We start from the raw sequence: 15,890 nt of genomic DNA on the forward strand, positions 1-15,890 counted from the left end.
AGGGTGAGAGGTGGGGAAATCATCTCCCTCCCTGCCAATCACATCCTCTAGATGCATAGCACCTTCTCAGAGGTTATAATATAACTGCCCACTCCTGGTTGCAGTAACTGCTCTTGCATGCTTCTTCAGACCCAGTGGGTTGCACTGGTCCCTTGCTATTAACACTCTATGGAAACTGGAAGATTTCCTGTTTGGTTTTTTTTTCAGGGGGAAGGGGGAATGGGAGTTGCTAAATCTATCCCACAATTGTAAATAGTCAATCCCCCATACCCACAGATTCTACATCTGTAGCCTCAACCAATTACACCTGAAAAAACAATAAAGAAAAAAATAGTGTCTACACTGAACATTAGCAAATAATTTTCCCTTGTCAGTTTTTTCTAAATGTAATGCAATTGTTTTTCATAGCATTTACATTTGATTAAGGATAAGGTATCTAAGTATATGGGAGGGAGCTGGACAGATGGCTTAGCAGTTAAGCTCACTTGTAGCTCTTGCAGTGGACCTAGGTTTGGTTCTCAGCATTCAGCTGGTAGTTCACAACCATCTGTAACTTCAGTTCTCTGCTGACATCCCTGGGTACCACGCCCACATGTGGTACACATACATGCATATACACAGGCAAAACACCCATACATATAAAAATAAATAATTTTTTTTAAATCTTGAAAGTGTGTGGAAGTGTGTGTGTAGGTTCTATGTAAATACCATGCCACTCTATGTATAAGGGACTTAGGCATTCATGGATTTCTGTATTATGGGTGGTGTATCCTGTAACCCATCTACTTTAGATACTGAAGGATGAAGTAGTCACTTTATTGGATTATTTGCCACTTACTTTGGTTGTGCAAATATTCTTTTTCCTAAGGACTTCTGAATGGTATGTGTCCCTATTTTTCCTGATTGACAACAAGTTTTCTTGTTCTTTTCCTTACTGTCTACTCTTCTTCTTTTCCTTCCTCCTTCCAGTCTGCCACCCAATCAACTGTGTTAGGTATTTTATAATTGATAATTCAGAAATGTGGTCATACCACATGTATTTATTTATCTGCAGTGCTTTTCCTACTTAATCATGGAGAATTACTCCAGTTAAGTATGGATGGACCTAAGTCATTCTTTAATAGGTATGGTGTACATATGTAACAATTTATTCAATCATTTCCCTGTTTATAGGCATACAGATTGTTTCTACACATTTTTTTTTTGCCTCTGAAAATGTGATATCTTGTTACCTTTAATTTTTATTTTCCTGATGATTATTAAGCTGGGATATAATTTAATCACCTTTTGTGCTATAATCCAGTTAGAAAGACATTTTTTTCCACAACAACTCAGCATGCACATTATAATGGAACAAAAGTTTCATGGAATAATACTATTTTAACTACATATGGTGCATCATCTTTTCCTTTCTTATTTTTCTCCTTTCCCTCTTTCTTTTTCCTTTTCTCTTCTCCCTCCCCCATCTCTTTTTTCTCCTGTTTGAATGTTGTTCCTGAGTCATTAAATTGATTTCATCCCCCACAGGAGGACCACCACCCTGTATGGGAAGGACAAAAATGTGTTGGCTCCTAGTTATGCTCCCATGATGTCATCACTTACAAGCTCTGTCACCTGGCACTGTTTCTGAGCCCTGGATCTAAAGGGCTTTAAATAGGATAGAAAGTATGATGCCATAGACTTGAGTTCAAATTTTTGTTCCACCATCATCTGAGTGACTGTGTACAAGTTTCTCAACCTTTTTTCCATTTCAAAAAAAAAAAAAAGAGATAAAAGTATTCCTTCCATTAAGGTTGTTGTGAGGATTATGTGGATATACATTGGGTGCTTGCAACATTAGTGAGAGCTTAAATGTTAGATGTTCCTATTGTTTATAAAATGGGGACTGTGGACAGCTGTGGAACTTGCATGGGACTGGACTAGGCCCTCTGCATACAGGAGACAGTTGTGTAGCTTGATCTGTTTGAGGGGTCCCAGGCAGTGGGATCAGGATCTATTCCTGGTATATGAGCTGGCTTTCTAGAGTCCATTATGGTAGGACACCTTGCTCACCCTTGATGCAGGAGGGGGTGGGGGACTTGGTCCTGCCTCAACTGAATGTCCCAGGCTTTTACTGACTCCCCATGGCAGGCCTTTTGGAGGAGGGGATGAGATTAGGTTGGGGCAGGGGAGGCTGGAGGATAGTGGGAGGAGAGATGAGAGGGGGATCTGTGGTTGGTATATAAAATGAATAATTTTTTTTAAAAAATAAAAAAGTAAAAAAACAAAACAAAATAAAATAAAATGGAGGTTGTATCCCAATTGAGTTTGAAGTGATGAGGTTTAAGTCAAGTAATGGTAGGCTGAGCACTTGTATGGAAATAGGGTCTGGGTGGACTCCTGGAGTCAGGAAACTGCTCACTTCCTCTAGTATATGAGCTGGGCAGTTAGCTGGCTTTTGCTAACTTCCAGAGAATGATGTGGATAGCTCTTGAGAGGTTATCAGACCGACCACCATTCAGAATCTAGATGTTTCTATCCTAAGTTGAATGTTTTCCTCAGCATTATTTCTTCCCTGCAAGAACATCATATTTTTTAAAATGTCTTCTTGACCGATGGAAGCTGAGTAGGTCTTAATGTCTGTATTGTTAAATGGTATCACTGTTGATTGATATAATGTCTTAGGTATCTCTCCTGTTACTGTGACAAAATACTCTGATAAAAGTAATTTCAGTTAGAAAAGACTTATTCTGGGTTATAGAGGAAATCAAGGCAGCTGGTCAGATCATATCCACTAACAAAAGCATAATGATGATCAAATACTGCTGCACTGCTCCCTCGCTCTGCTGCCCAGCTTTACCTCTCTCCACTTACATAGAACTAAGATCCAAGCCAGGGGATGGCATCACTCAGAGTGGGTAGGTCTTCATTTCTTAGTTAATTTATCAAATTTTCCTCCATACGCATGCCCAGGGGCCCATGCCTACATTCCATCAAGTCCTTAACACTAGCCATCACAATGACGGTTAGGAATTTGGGACACTTCTTTATTCTTGCCCTGATTAACTTCAGTGCATGGGGTAGACAGAGAGGGGACAAAGGGCAAACACAAGACTAGTAGCTGCAACTAACTAGAGCCTGAATAGTACATGATCTGGTACCTAAGATATAGGATTGGACAGATGAGGTTTGTAGGAATTTCAACAAGGCATCCAGAAGTTAGCAGCAGTCAGCAATCAGAAGGACCCATTTTGGCCAGCTCCCAAGCTTCTGTGGGGTTGATTTAACATAGGGACTATTGACAGAAGTGTAGATAGGGTCAAGGGAAGCAAAGAAGCAAGTGAAACACTTGGGCACTTGTAGCTAGAGTTTTCCTGCCTGGCCCACAGTCAGGACAAATCTCTCTCACCTGCCAGTCCCACAGCCGCTCAGACCCGACCAAGTAAACACAGAGACTTATATTGGTTACAAACTGTATGGCCGTGGCAGGCTTCTTGCTAACTGTTCTTACAGCTTAAATTAATCCATTTCCATTAATCTATACCTTGCCACGTGGCTCGTGGCTTACCGGCATCTTCACATGCTGTTTGTCATAGTGGCGGCTGGCAGTGTCTCTCTCACTCAGTCTTCCACTTCCCAGCTTTATTCTCCTCCTTGTCCCGCCTATACTTCCTGCCTAGCCAATGGCCAATCAGTGATTTATTTATTGACCAATCAGCAACACATTTGCCATACAGAACATCCCACAGCAGGCACTAGCAAGAGGGCAAAGGCATTATCATGCCTAGGTGTAGAGAAGCATGCAGGAACCAGTGTTACTTGAGGACAGCTAGAACTGGAGCTTCAGGCAGAGAGGTATAAGCCCACTGTAGGCACCACCAAACCATGGTCCAACAGACAGAAGAAGGAGGAGGGGAGGAAATCACCATGCTGACCTCTGTCAACTTACTTTCCCACCATCTGACACCACCTCTCATTGACAGACCCCACCTTGAAGCCAAAGAGCATAAGAGCTCAGTGGTGTGATCCTCATGTCTCTGCCTCCCAGGGCAGAGTCGGGTGAATGTAAGGTCTTAGGGGCAAATGGAGGATGACCCAGTCCAGTCTGTTACCAGAATAAAGAGTTTTGCTTAGGAGAGCAAACCTCTTAGCCAGATCTAAAGCTTTATTCTAGACTAATGGCTTCTGTAGCTTGGTCATATTGGATGTCAAGACCAGTCCTCCAGAGTCAGATTTGTCCTCATGATAGTCAAGAGGCCTCAGTTAATACAAGTAGGGCCCAGCAACAAATAAGCAAACCGTATTATAGCTAGTTGAGCTATGATTAGCTCTAATCTCCTATAGTGAGAAGCTGTTCCTGCTTGGATAGATGCAAGTTGAGTATCATCAACCATCATGACTGCTGGCTGTGGCCCACAGCCACTTGCCTGTAGCCTGGTTGGGAGAGGGGAGTGCTGCCCCCTTTGTTATTCTTCTGCCTAGCCACTCAGTGGTGACTGACTATGGCCTCAGAATGTTGTCCAAAGTGCTATCATAGCCTGGAGACCCCGATTTCTGTTCTATTATGCTTGCTCTCAGATAGTAGTTAGAAACTAGCAGTCTAGGTCTCATAATTTAGAGCCTGTCTGATTAATCTCATAAGTCACATTTTATACAATGACACTCAATCAGTTCTTGTATAAATTTTGTTACCTGCATAGTGTAATTGGTGTCTTATCTTTTGACATTTGTGAGAAATGTTGGACACAGGTTCATTTTATAAGCATTGTAACTGTGGAAACATTAGCAGTTCACTCAAAGCACCCCCCCCATCGTAGGATGATATATGATCTTGACAGTAGGAAGTAAGAGGTTGGGTATACCTTGGAATATGTCTTTAGATACCCCACTTGTTAAGGATCTCCTTTTGGCGTCTTCTGTGACATTTTATTGTCCCCCCAAACCTTGCCAGATAAGTATCATTACTATTTTGTAGATAACAAAGACTTAGAGATTCCTAAAAATAAAGAATATATTGTCAGAGGATGGCTCCAACTGTTTTTGTTTTGTTTTGTGTTGTTTTTTTTTGCTTTAAAGAGGGTTTCCCTATTCAGATTAGGCTGACCTCAGAACTCATAGCCAGTCTCTGCCTCCTGACTGCTGGGATTAAAAGTATACACCACCATTCCTGGCATGTTTTTCTCTCTCTTTTTGATAACTTTTTCAAAGCCATTTCTAATGCTTGTGTTAAAATTTAGCAATTGAAATATAGGGTTAATATCTGTTCTTATTATGTTAAAAATAACCAGTAAAAACATGCTGATTGTCTAACACCCAACAATAGCCTAGTAGGAAATGATATTTTGGGGGATCTGCTATGATATAAAGTGTTGAGTGACATCTACTTGAATTATATGCAAACCCATCACTAAAGTTTACAAAGAGCCCATGTCTCTTTAAAACCTTCATTTTGCCCTGAATGCATTTTCAAGGAAACTGTCCCTGCTTGGAAGCCACACCCATGTGCAGCTCAGATAGAGATGACAGCTCAGTCAAAGGGAAGCAGTTATAAGACACTGGCTATAAGGAGACACAAATGGAGAGGACTCTTAGTGAATCTAACTTCATACATGGACTTTTTCTCTTGTTGTCAGGATGCTCTTGATTAGCTCAAGAAGTACTTAGAAAATCTTCTTTTCAAAATGAACTTCCATTTGATTTGCTAAAATTTAATTGCTTTTATGGTTTTGTACCTAATGTGATTATTTCTAAGGCTGTATAGCACTTATTAGAGGGCAGAAAATCCAAAAGAAAAGAAAGAAAGAGAAAAGGGGGAGAAGGAAAGGAAAAAAGTTATTATGTATGGTACTGTACTATCTACATATTAGTAGATATGTCCCATATCTGAAAAGGAAAAGAAAACAATGCTTCTCTAAGAGACTGCAGGAGAGTAACATGGTAAAACACTAACATGACTCTATCAGCCTTACATTTGGGAAGAATAAAAATAACCCCATTGCAGTGAAGCATGGAATTTAATTGGCTCCCAATCTTTTTCCCTCGTGCATCTGGTGGCCAGTACTACAGTAGAAATTTTTAAGATAGAAGAAGACGACATAATCCAATTAAATTTCCTTTTAAAAACGTCAAAGCAAATAAATCCAGGGCCTATTAGCTCACATACAGCTTTGCTGTTCCCACTGGGCAGCTGCTGTTTACTGGGTTTTCATCTATTGCCATCTTCACTTCTCCTTTCAGGGTGTTGTGATATATGTCAGACACACACACACACACACACACACACACACACACTGAGAGAGAGAGAGAGACAGAGAGAGACAGAGACAGAGAGAGACAGAGAGAGTAGAGAGATCTCAGCAGCTCCAGTTTTCACTGTTGATGAATAAGTAATTTACTGCTAACTTCTTTGACATCCTAAGTGGCTCTAGTGACAGCCAGCTTGGAATATGTTATAGGGCTCTCTTAGAGACAGTGATTCTCAGCCATTTTAGATTTGTGATTTTTCTTTCACTGAGTTTCACTTTGTGTTCCATAGCTCTTCCTTCTAGCAGAAAATGCTATATGGCACATACTATTGAATGTTCCAGATTACATTAAGTTTCATTGTGAGATCTGAGCGTTGTCTCTCATTTTATCTGTAAATCACCTTGGAGACTGGATTCATCCACTGTTTTCCTGGAAGTTGCTTTGTTCCAAGATGTGTTGGAGACTCTCATATACATGTTCTTAACTCTGATAAACATAAAACTGCTTTTTGCATTTAGAAGCAGAGGTGGAGACAAGGATTTGGCTGTTAAGTAGTTGGGGCAGGGGCGCGCAATTAAATACCCAGAAGGAATTAGAGTGACAAAGGAAGAGAAGGAATTATTAAAGAGTGTACTATTAAACCAGTTACATATAGAGATGGCTATTGCTTAATGCTGCTGGGAAATGCTACGATCTAACAGAAACATATACCTCAGAATTATCCTGCCTGAAGTGCAAGGAAGCTACAGTATTACTCTGTCAGTCTCCTTTATACAGTCATTACTTGAGGGCAGCTCTTGAACATAAAGGAAAGGAAATAATTCCCTGGCACTTGCTGCTTGCCACAGGGCAGCCAAAGTAAGCCTCCGAGGCCAATAAGAAGCTTGGGTCAAAGGAATAGAGATGCTGGCAGTTGGAAGTCAGGCTGGTGGGAGCCAGATTGGAAAGGGTAAGAGGCAAGAAAGGGGCATTGGCAGAGCCTGTGACACATACTTAAGATTCCAAACATGTGCTGTCAGGATCCTGTCTTCCAGAGACACAAGCAGACATGTCCTCATCTGGAATGGGAGGCACCATTGTCTGCAGATGAGCCCTCTTTCTGTCATAGGATTACCACTTGCATACAGTTATTCCCCTGTTCAGTTCACTTGCATGGGCTGGGAATGTGGCTCCATGGTATAGAGCACTTTTGTAACATGTGCAAGGCCAGGGTTCCATCCTCTGCAGGCAATAAACAACATCAAAAGTTTACTGTTGTGAACACTGTGTGATCTGTAGTTTGCACTGACTAATTTAGAAGGAATATAAAGTCAATATTTTAACTCAATACCTAGACTTTCATAAAACTTCTATGTTTGGAATGCTTGCAAATTTATTAGGAAGAACAATAGGAGAACAATAGGGCAGTGCTAGTTTGGGGGTTTCTTAGATACTCCCAAACCTTTTGCCTCAAAAAACAAACAAACAAACAAACAAACAAAAAACCAAAAACAACAAAACAAACAAAAAAAGGAGCAGCCATGTGCCTGAGTGTAGACAAAATTATAAAGGAGGAGATGCCTGTCCTTCTGCTGCTTTGATAACCCTAATCCCATTGCCTGGGTATTTGAAAACATCCCTGCATCCAACCCTCTTTCCATCCCGAATTTGATCCCTTAGTCCATTTTCAAATGACACCTGAAAAAAATCTCCCTAAAATTGGTGGGTGGCAGTGGATGGATCCTACTCCATTGGACACTGCATGTGTCTCTGTGGCATTTAGTAGAAGTCACTCCAACCAGGAACCTAGGGATCACTAACAAAGGAGAAAAAGAAATGATGGTGGGAAACGGTATTGAACGGAAACAAAGAACACAGCATGATGGGAAAAGTCCGAAAAGCACTGCAGGAGGTCTTAGGGTTCAAAGTGGTCAAGATTTAAAGAAATGGACTGCTGTTACCTTTTTGCCTCAAATTACCCCTCTTAGAAATCTGGCTATTTACTTGTTTCGTTTTGCCTGACAGCCTGTTGCTAATAAATTTGGTTCTCATATCTAAATTTTTGAGTTATTATTCCAGTATAAATTCTTATCATTTTCTCTTTTATTGGTAGCATTTAAATCATAATTCCATGCTAAAACAATATAAACAACAGTCACTTTTTGTACCTAATAAAGATGAGAGAGGGGGCTGGAGAGATGGTTCAGCAGTTAAGAGCTGTTCTCCCAGAGGACCAGGGTTCAATCCCTAGCACCCACATGGCAGCTCACAGTTGTCAGTTCCAGGGGATCTGGCACCCTCACACAGACATACATGCAGGCAAAACACCAATGCACATAAAAATAAAAATAAATAAAATTTAAAAAATGAGGATAATTAATACTGACCTGTTTTATGAGTGTTCCTGTAGTAAGCCCATTATAGTTACATGAGTGACATAATGTGTTTTATTTTTGTATCAAATTTTTATTTTAAAAAAATCCCATGAGGGGATAATGATTCTGAATATATGTTTTTACCATTTCTCTGTGCTTAGATTAAATTCTAAAATGCCATCTAAGAACAGACACTGGTTTGAATTTTAAGAAACTTTCGAGAATGTATTGAATATTGGAGTTGAATGGCTTATTGAGCTCAGCTTTCATTGATTAAAATACCATGTTCACTATATCTAGAGTGACTTCCTAATTTTTGGTATGAGGAATGACATGTCACTAAAGTCCATGTGGTATGGACTATACAGAAGACCCTTTTGAATCAGTGTTACCATTATCTTTCTGAAGCATCACTTCCTTCAGACTGCCAGTTGGTGGATTGGGCTCTCCCTCACAGGTGGCATTTTTGAGGCAGAAGTATCACTTTGAGAGTCACATTATTAGGGGCCAGAGAGATAGCTCAGAATTTAAATGCATATACTGCTCTTACAGAAGACCCAAGTTGATTCACATCACCCATGGAAGTCAGTTGACACCTGCCTATAACTACAGCTCCAGGAGATCCAATGCCCTCTGGCCTCCTAAGGTGCCTGTACTCCCGTGCACCTAACCCCAGCCCCAGACTTAATTAAAATGAAGTTGTTTTTGTTTTGTTTAAGAACTATATTGTTTTCTACTTAACTTTTCTTAATGAAAATGGTAGGACCAAAAGTCACTATGTAGGATGATAACCAGCTGCTTGTGAATAGGCCCACTCTATTGCATGGTTTTGAAAGGTAGCATGCTACATAAGCATACCTGTAGAGCTTCATTGCTGAGAGACAGTTCAGTTCTTCCCCTGATGACTGGTGATTTGGTTGCAGAGGAGTTACTTAATCCTATACCTCAATTACCTTTTCTGTGAACATGTGTCGCAGTAACACCTACCTCTTAGGGATTTTCTGTGACAAGTAATGTAATGCATATAAAACACTTAATAGTTATTATCATATAATAAATATGTAATACATTTCCTGGTACTGCTCTAACACTAAGTATGTATAAGACACAACCCTGCAAAAACTGCAAGCAATTTACTTTCGTAACTCATCTTTTAGATTCAGATTTGTAGCCTTGTTAAAGATGCGAGTACTTGATGCTCTTCTGATTCTATATTAGTATTATTGATTGGTATAGCTTGATAGATCACCCACATTCCAGTGACATCGGAATTTTCACATAGTTCTGAACTCTAACTCTGTGCTACATGGAACCATTTTCCCAGGATTTACAAGGACCTCTCTTTTTGGTGTCCTTTTTTATTAGGTCTTTGAGAATTTTGTAGAATGTATTTTCATCATATTCATCCTTTCCCCAGCTCCTCCCAGATCTACCTCCCTTCCCTATCCATTCAACTGTGTGTCTTCTTTTTTTAAATCACCAAGTCAAATTTGTATTGCCCATGTACTCTTGGATATATAGCCTTCCCTGGAGTAATCCACCTACCAGGGCCACACCCTTAATGAAAACAGACTCTCTAGCTACAGGAGCTGTCAGCAGTCAATAGCTCCTCAACTAGGAGTGAGACTTTGTGCCGACCTCTCCTCTCCGCTCCTCTCCATGCTGGGATTCTGTCTGGCTTGAGTTTGCCCAGGTCTTGTGCATGCGGTCACAACCACTGTGCATTCACGTGTACAACTGCCCCATTGTTTCTGAAAAACACTATTTCCTTGTAGTCATCTGCTGCCTCTGATTCTAACAGTCTTTCCATCCCCTCTTCTTCAATGATCTCTCAGCAATAAGAGGAGGGGGTGTGATATGGCTGTCCCCTTTAGGACTGAGCATAGACTCTATCTTGATGTCCCATGAGCACATGAAATAAAGTTCAATTTTGTTATTAAGTTATTCACTTAAAATAACTAAAAAAATCCCTTCTATCCTACTTTACTTATTTTGCTTATTGACATTACATGGACTTGACTATTATTAATCCTCAAAATGATGTCTATCCAGAATCTTGGAATATGACCTGATTTGGAAATAGGGTGTTTGCATGAAGTAAAATGAGGCAATAGTAGATTGGATTAGATCCCAAACTCAGTGATTGCTATCCTAAGAAGATGGTTATGTGAAGACTCAGAGACACACAGAGAACACCACGCAGAGGCAAGGACTGAAAGAACAGTGGCATCTCTTGAAGCTGAAGGAGTTAGATGGTTACATGAGTCAGTGCTGCTGACAGTTTGATTATGGACTCCTGGACTCCTAAACTGTGTGTGAATCCATTCCTATTGTTTAAAGCCACCTGGGTTGTGGTAATTTGAGATTGTCAGATATTAAATTTAGAATTCTTAAAGCCCCTCTGCCTGCATTAGTTTGTCAGGGCTGACCTAACAAAGTACCCAAGGTACCACAAACTAGGTGGTTCCATACAATGGAATGTACAATCCCCTAATCATGGACACTAATAGTATAAAATCAATGTGCCAGCAAGGCTTTAGGTCCTATGAAGCTTTCGCCAGACTCCTTCCACAGGTCCTCCTGGCTCTTGGCAGTTTGCCATCCATTTTTGGTGTTTCTTGGTTTACAGTTGTGTAACACCATCCTTTGTCATAACATGCCATCCTCTCCAACAGGTCAGTTTTTTCATGACCATCCTTGTATAAGGACACAGTCATACTGGATTTGTGGCTTAACTTATACCAATATGACTTCATCATCTTCAACTTATCTATTTACATCTGTAGTCACCTTCTGAGGTGTAGAGGGTTAAGATGTCAGCATATCTTTCTGGGGGCATATAGTTCAACCCTAACATTGCCCTCTTCCTTTTCCCACCATTTCAAGTTTCAAGTCTTGGACTTGTAGGTATTCTGCTCAGAGTTGTTCTGAGATAGCTCCTGATTTGCAGCCCAGCTTCAGCCCTCCTGGTTGTGACGTAGTCATCTCTCCCCAGGATTATTGTAGTTGCCATAGAACTGATTTGTAACACTTCATTCTCCTAACATCCAGCAAATTATCTAATCAATTTCCAATCACAATACTGTTGTTATTCTGGCCATGACTGACCAGCAGCTTCCTCTCATGATACCCTCAAGTATGAACTAGTGAAGAAGGCTTAAAGTTGACGCTAGCTTCTATTTCCAACCACCTGTTGCCACTTTGCACTATATGCCCTGTACCAAACTGGGCTACTCAACCCTTTCTTGCAAGGAGGTTTTAAGGTCTCTGGGTCTTTAGTTATACTTTTGACTATGTATAGAACACCCTTTGGTGATTCAACTCTCTGCTAAACTGCTGCCATAATCCTAAGCTTTAGCTGCACTAGTCAGTATACCTCTAGAACATGATCACGTAATATCATCTAGCCATTCCCCATGTTAGGCTTAGGCCTAAGCTTACCTACTACTGTTAATGGTTTTGAAGAAACAGTAACCAAGTAGCTGATAGAAATACCATCTTGGATATAAAAACTTGAGTTCTCAATACTGTGTGAGAGGACCTGCCACTGCATTAGTGCTGTCTAGCTCCCAGAATTTCAGTGTTTCACAAGACAAGTTGATTTGTCTTGTCTGTGGGTCTGTAGGGCAGCCAGCTGGGCTTTGCTCATGGCTGTAAATTGGGCCAGATCTTCTCCATTTTTGTCATTCTAGAAGCAGCACATCTATTTTCCATGCACAAGTCATCGCCATTCGTGTGGTCATGTTCCTCTTAGAGGAACAGGACAATACTCCTTTTCCTGTTTCCTCTTTCTCTCCCCCCTCTTCTTCTCTTCCTTTCCTTTCCCTTCCTCCTTCACTCATCCATCCTTTCTTCCTCTTCTTTCTCCATGGAAGGGTCTACAGTTACATGGTAAAGATTGGGAACATAGAATTCTAATGCAGGAAGTAAACAAACAATTAAGAATAATAATATGTTCTTCCTCAAAGTCCTTCTGATACCTAAGTACCTAAGTAGAATGTACAAATCTCTACTCTTTTATTTTAAATGAATATTGTGTGTGTGTGTGTGTGTGTGTGTGTGTGTGTGTATCTAGGGTAAGTATGTGTACCATATGTATGCATGGGCCCATGAAGGTCAGAAGGTGTTGGTTCCTCTGGAGCTAGAGTTATGGGCAGTTGTAAGCTATCATGTATATGTGCTGGGAACCAAACATGGGTGCTCTGCAGGAACAGTATAAGTGTTCTTGCCCACTGCACCATTCATCTCTACAGCCCTGAAATGACTTCACCAAAAGTTTATTGAAAGACTGAAAACCAACAAAACCAAAACAATCTAGCACTGAAATTTCAAAACTGAACTTTGAAATGTGGCTCTAATTGTGTCCCTCTTTGTTTTTTTTCCAGAAATGTGAAGATGTTTGGATGGGAATGCCATCACCGATTCCTGTGAAATACATTAGATACTTAGACTTTTTGAAGGAAGTGTATGGCTTAGAGGAGAACGGACTGTGAAAGTTTCGATGGACTCTCTTTGATTTACTGCTCTCATTTTGCCATGTTTATTTTAATAGATATAATTTCATTAAAAACAAAAAAGAAACAAGGTTTGTATTAAATGGAAATCCATAAACCACATTTAATCTTCCTTTGTCGCTGTAGTTCTTCAGAACAAACAGCCTGTTATACTGCTGATGTACCGGCACTATTAAAAATACCATTTAAAACAATGTTGACAATTTTTGTTGTATGCATTATTTATGAATACCAAAGACTCTTACAATAATTTCCATCTAATATAATTTGATTCATTGCAATGTGAAAGGAAAATGATTTTTGACAGCTGTGCATGACAATATAAAATCAAATTATGTCAGACCAATAAGTTATGATTCTGTTAAGCATTTTTGAAATCCTTTTGACACATGTTTATTACTTACATAATTAACTTTTGTAGCAACACACCTCATCAAAAATAATTCTTAAACCTCTCTAGAGTGAGTGTGTTTATTTTCTGAAGTTAGTGAAGTTATGGGGAAAAAAAAACCTTCTCTTTGCCAACACATACACACACACACATACAAATGAGAGAGAGAGAAATCGAAACATATGCTGTGTTTATATTTTTAGTGCCTTTTTATATCTAAAATCAGCTTCTTAGCTTAGGCAGATATGCATGTGTATATAACTAGAGCATGACCAAAATTGTATTATGCCTAAATATGCCTAAAATATTTAGGGATGTGATTGTGGAAGGTTTCAAGGGTTTGTTTTGGTTTGGTTCACATACATACTACTAGCCTCTCAACCTCCAGCCCAAAGGTTTAAGTAGCTTAAAATTACAATGGATCTCTCCTAAATTTCTCTGCTCTGATTTTTGTCCTCACACAGCAGAATTCTTATCATATAGCGTTTATCTGATTACAACCTATCACCATGGAGCTTCAGTGTCCAGAAGTCTTCTCTAGGCCATGTCAGACCCCAGTGCTGGGTGCTAGATATCATAAATCTGTTTGTCTCAGAGGCAGTGGGAGTCTGTCAAAAGGGGACTGTGCCTGTCAGGGGTCATCCTGGGGAGAAGAGGAGTCAAGGGCATTTCAGGATCCCTTCCTATCTCTTTATTCCTTCATTCTACATTTGCAGCATCCCCTTGTCCCAAAATGAGTTGGCTTCTTATATGGTCCAGTTTACTTGACAACAATGGCTCTTTCATTTTCTTTTAATCAAAACTAATCAGTAAACTACTTCTCTCCATAAATCTAGGACAATTTCATGTGCACCATTAGAACTGACCCCATAGAGCTTTGCATTAATCTAGTATTCACAAGTTAGATACTAGAACAGTGGGCCCATAAAACTCTAAATTTTATGGCTTGATTTTTGTCCCAGTTTTTTAAAAAAGGCAACCAACAATGCCAAGCTATTTTGTCATTTTAAGATTTTTCTACTTTCCAGAGAGCAAGCTTTTAGACGTTATGACACTTGCCTAGAAATTTTCAAGCTGACACATCTGTCACCTACCTATTCAACCCTTCACTCAATTGTCTTTCCCTTGAGTTTAACTGTATAGATAATTTAGCCCTTGTACAGGCTTGTAATGTAATTCAATTGAGAATCAGGAAGAAAAGGAAGTAAACCAATGATAGTGTTCCTGAGTTCATGGGGTGATGACTATTCATTCTGTTTCAAGGATCTGTGTTCCTGCCCTGGTGGTTCCTGGTTCAAGCTCACAATTAATAATAAAATTGCCATTATAGGAATCATGCTGATAAACATGATACATTGCAGCTATACAGACACTTTAAATAATTATTCGTTTTATAACTAAGCCATATACCGAAGGAGATTTATAATTTAGAGATAATATCCCCATTAGTAAAGTTTATGACCCAATAAACAGCTCCCACTAGTTAATAAATGCCAAAGCCATAAAAACAAAGACTATTAATGTAATAGAATTTCTGTGCCTCCCTCTCTTGCTGGTGGTCTGAAGACACTAAAGGGAAATGCTATCTTAGGAAAAACATTTATTCTCATTATGTAAATATCAATGAATAGTCTTACACTCGAGTTGGAAATTTCCCAGCTCCCCTTGGTCCCAGGTGGTCCCAAAATGCTGATGTATTCTGCTTAGGTTTCAAGCAGTAGATAACCAATTTCAACATAAATAAACTCTGTGACTCAAATATTTAGGGCAGATGGAGAGGAGGACTGGTGTTTCTACCTCTCATCTTTCCTTCTGGAAAAGAAAAACTCTAGCTAGTGTCATTGTTCTAAGGTACTACTTTTAAAGTTTCTCAAACTTTGTATAGACCTATTTTTAACTCCTAACATTTTCTTCCCTGTCGTGGAAAGCAAGTGTTACTTGTGGATGTCAGGGTGAGTGGAAGGTTAATATAGGCAAACCTTTTGTCCTATGAACTAATTGTTTATTAGTATTCCTGGAGTCTTGGGAATGATTGATAAAGTCATTTGGAAGCCCAAATCAAGTCATGCCTCTTTGTACAAATCATTAAAAGCTGTTGAAGTTCACAGTAATGTCTTGCTGAGTCACTGTGTGAAGTATGATTATTGTCAGAAGATGACTAATTTGCAGTATTAATTGGCCTTTTCATTGTCATTTTTTTACCTATTACATAACCATCACTACTGGTTGGCTTAGCTAAAATGTTTAAGATTTTAGACAATAGAGAGGAAGTGAAGAGCACTGTAACTTTTGAACATATACTAGTTGAAACTGTTTTTTTTCTATATATTGCCTTTGGTTCAATCAGTGTCATATATAATGTTATTGGTATTTTTATACAATGCTGCTGAATTTATTTCCTTGAAG

The 15,890-nt window shown here is 39.5% G+C and overlaps 1 protein-coding gene across 3 annotated transcripts in view; it reads left to right on the forward strand.

Moving 5' to 3' along the window:
* The window catches only part of Efhc2 (EF-hand domain containing 2), a 268,118-nt gene extending 254,570 nt beyond the window's left edge, over nucleotides 1–13,548 (forward strand). For all 3 annotated transcript variants that reach the window (XM_052736180.1, XM_052736023.1, XM_052736093.1), the window contains one exon: nucleotides 12,965–13,548. In XM_052736180.1, the coding sequence (XP_052592140.1) occupies nucleotides 12,965–13,010 (46 nt within the window). In that variant the 3' untranslated portion in view covers nucleotides 13,011–13,548. The remainder of the gene's footprint in view (nucleotides 1–12,964) is intronic.
* Nucleotides 13,549–15,890: the final 2,342 nt, after the last annotated feature.

The sequence above is a fragment of the Peromyscus californicus genome, unplaced genomic scaffold, assembly GCF_007827085.1.
Source record: "Peromyscus californicus insignis strain IS unplaced genomic scaffold, ASM782708v3 Scaffold_10__1_contigs__length_136768540, whole genome shotgun sequence".
NCBI classification, from domain to species: Eukaryota; Metazoa; Chordata; class Mammalia; order Rodentia; family Cricetidae; genus Peromyscus; species Peromyscus californicus.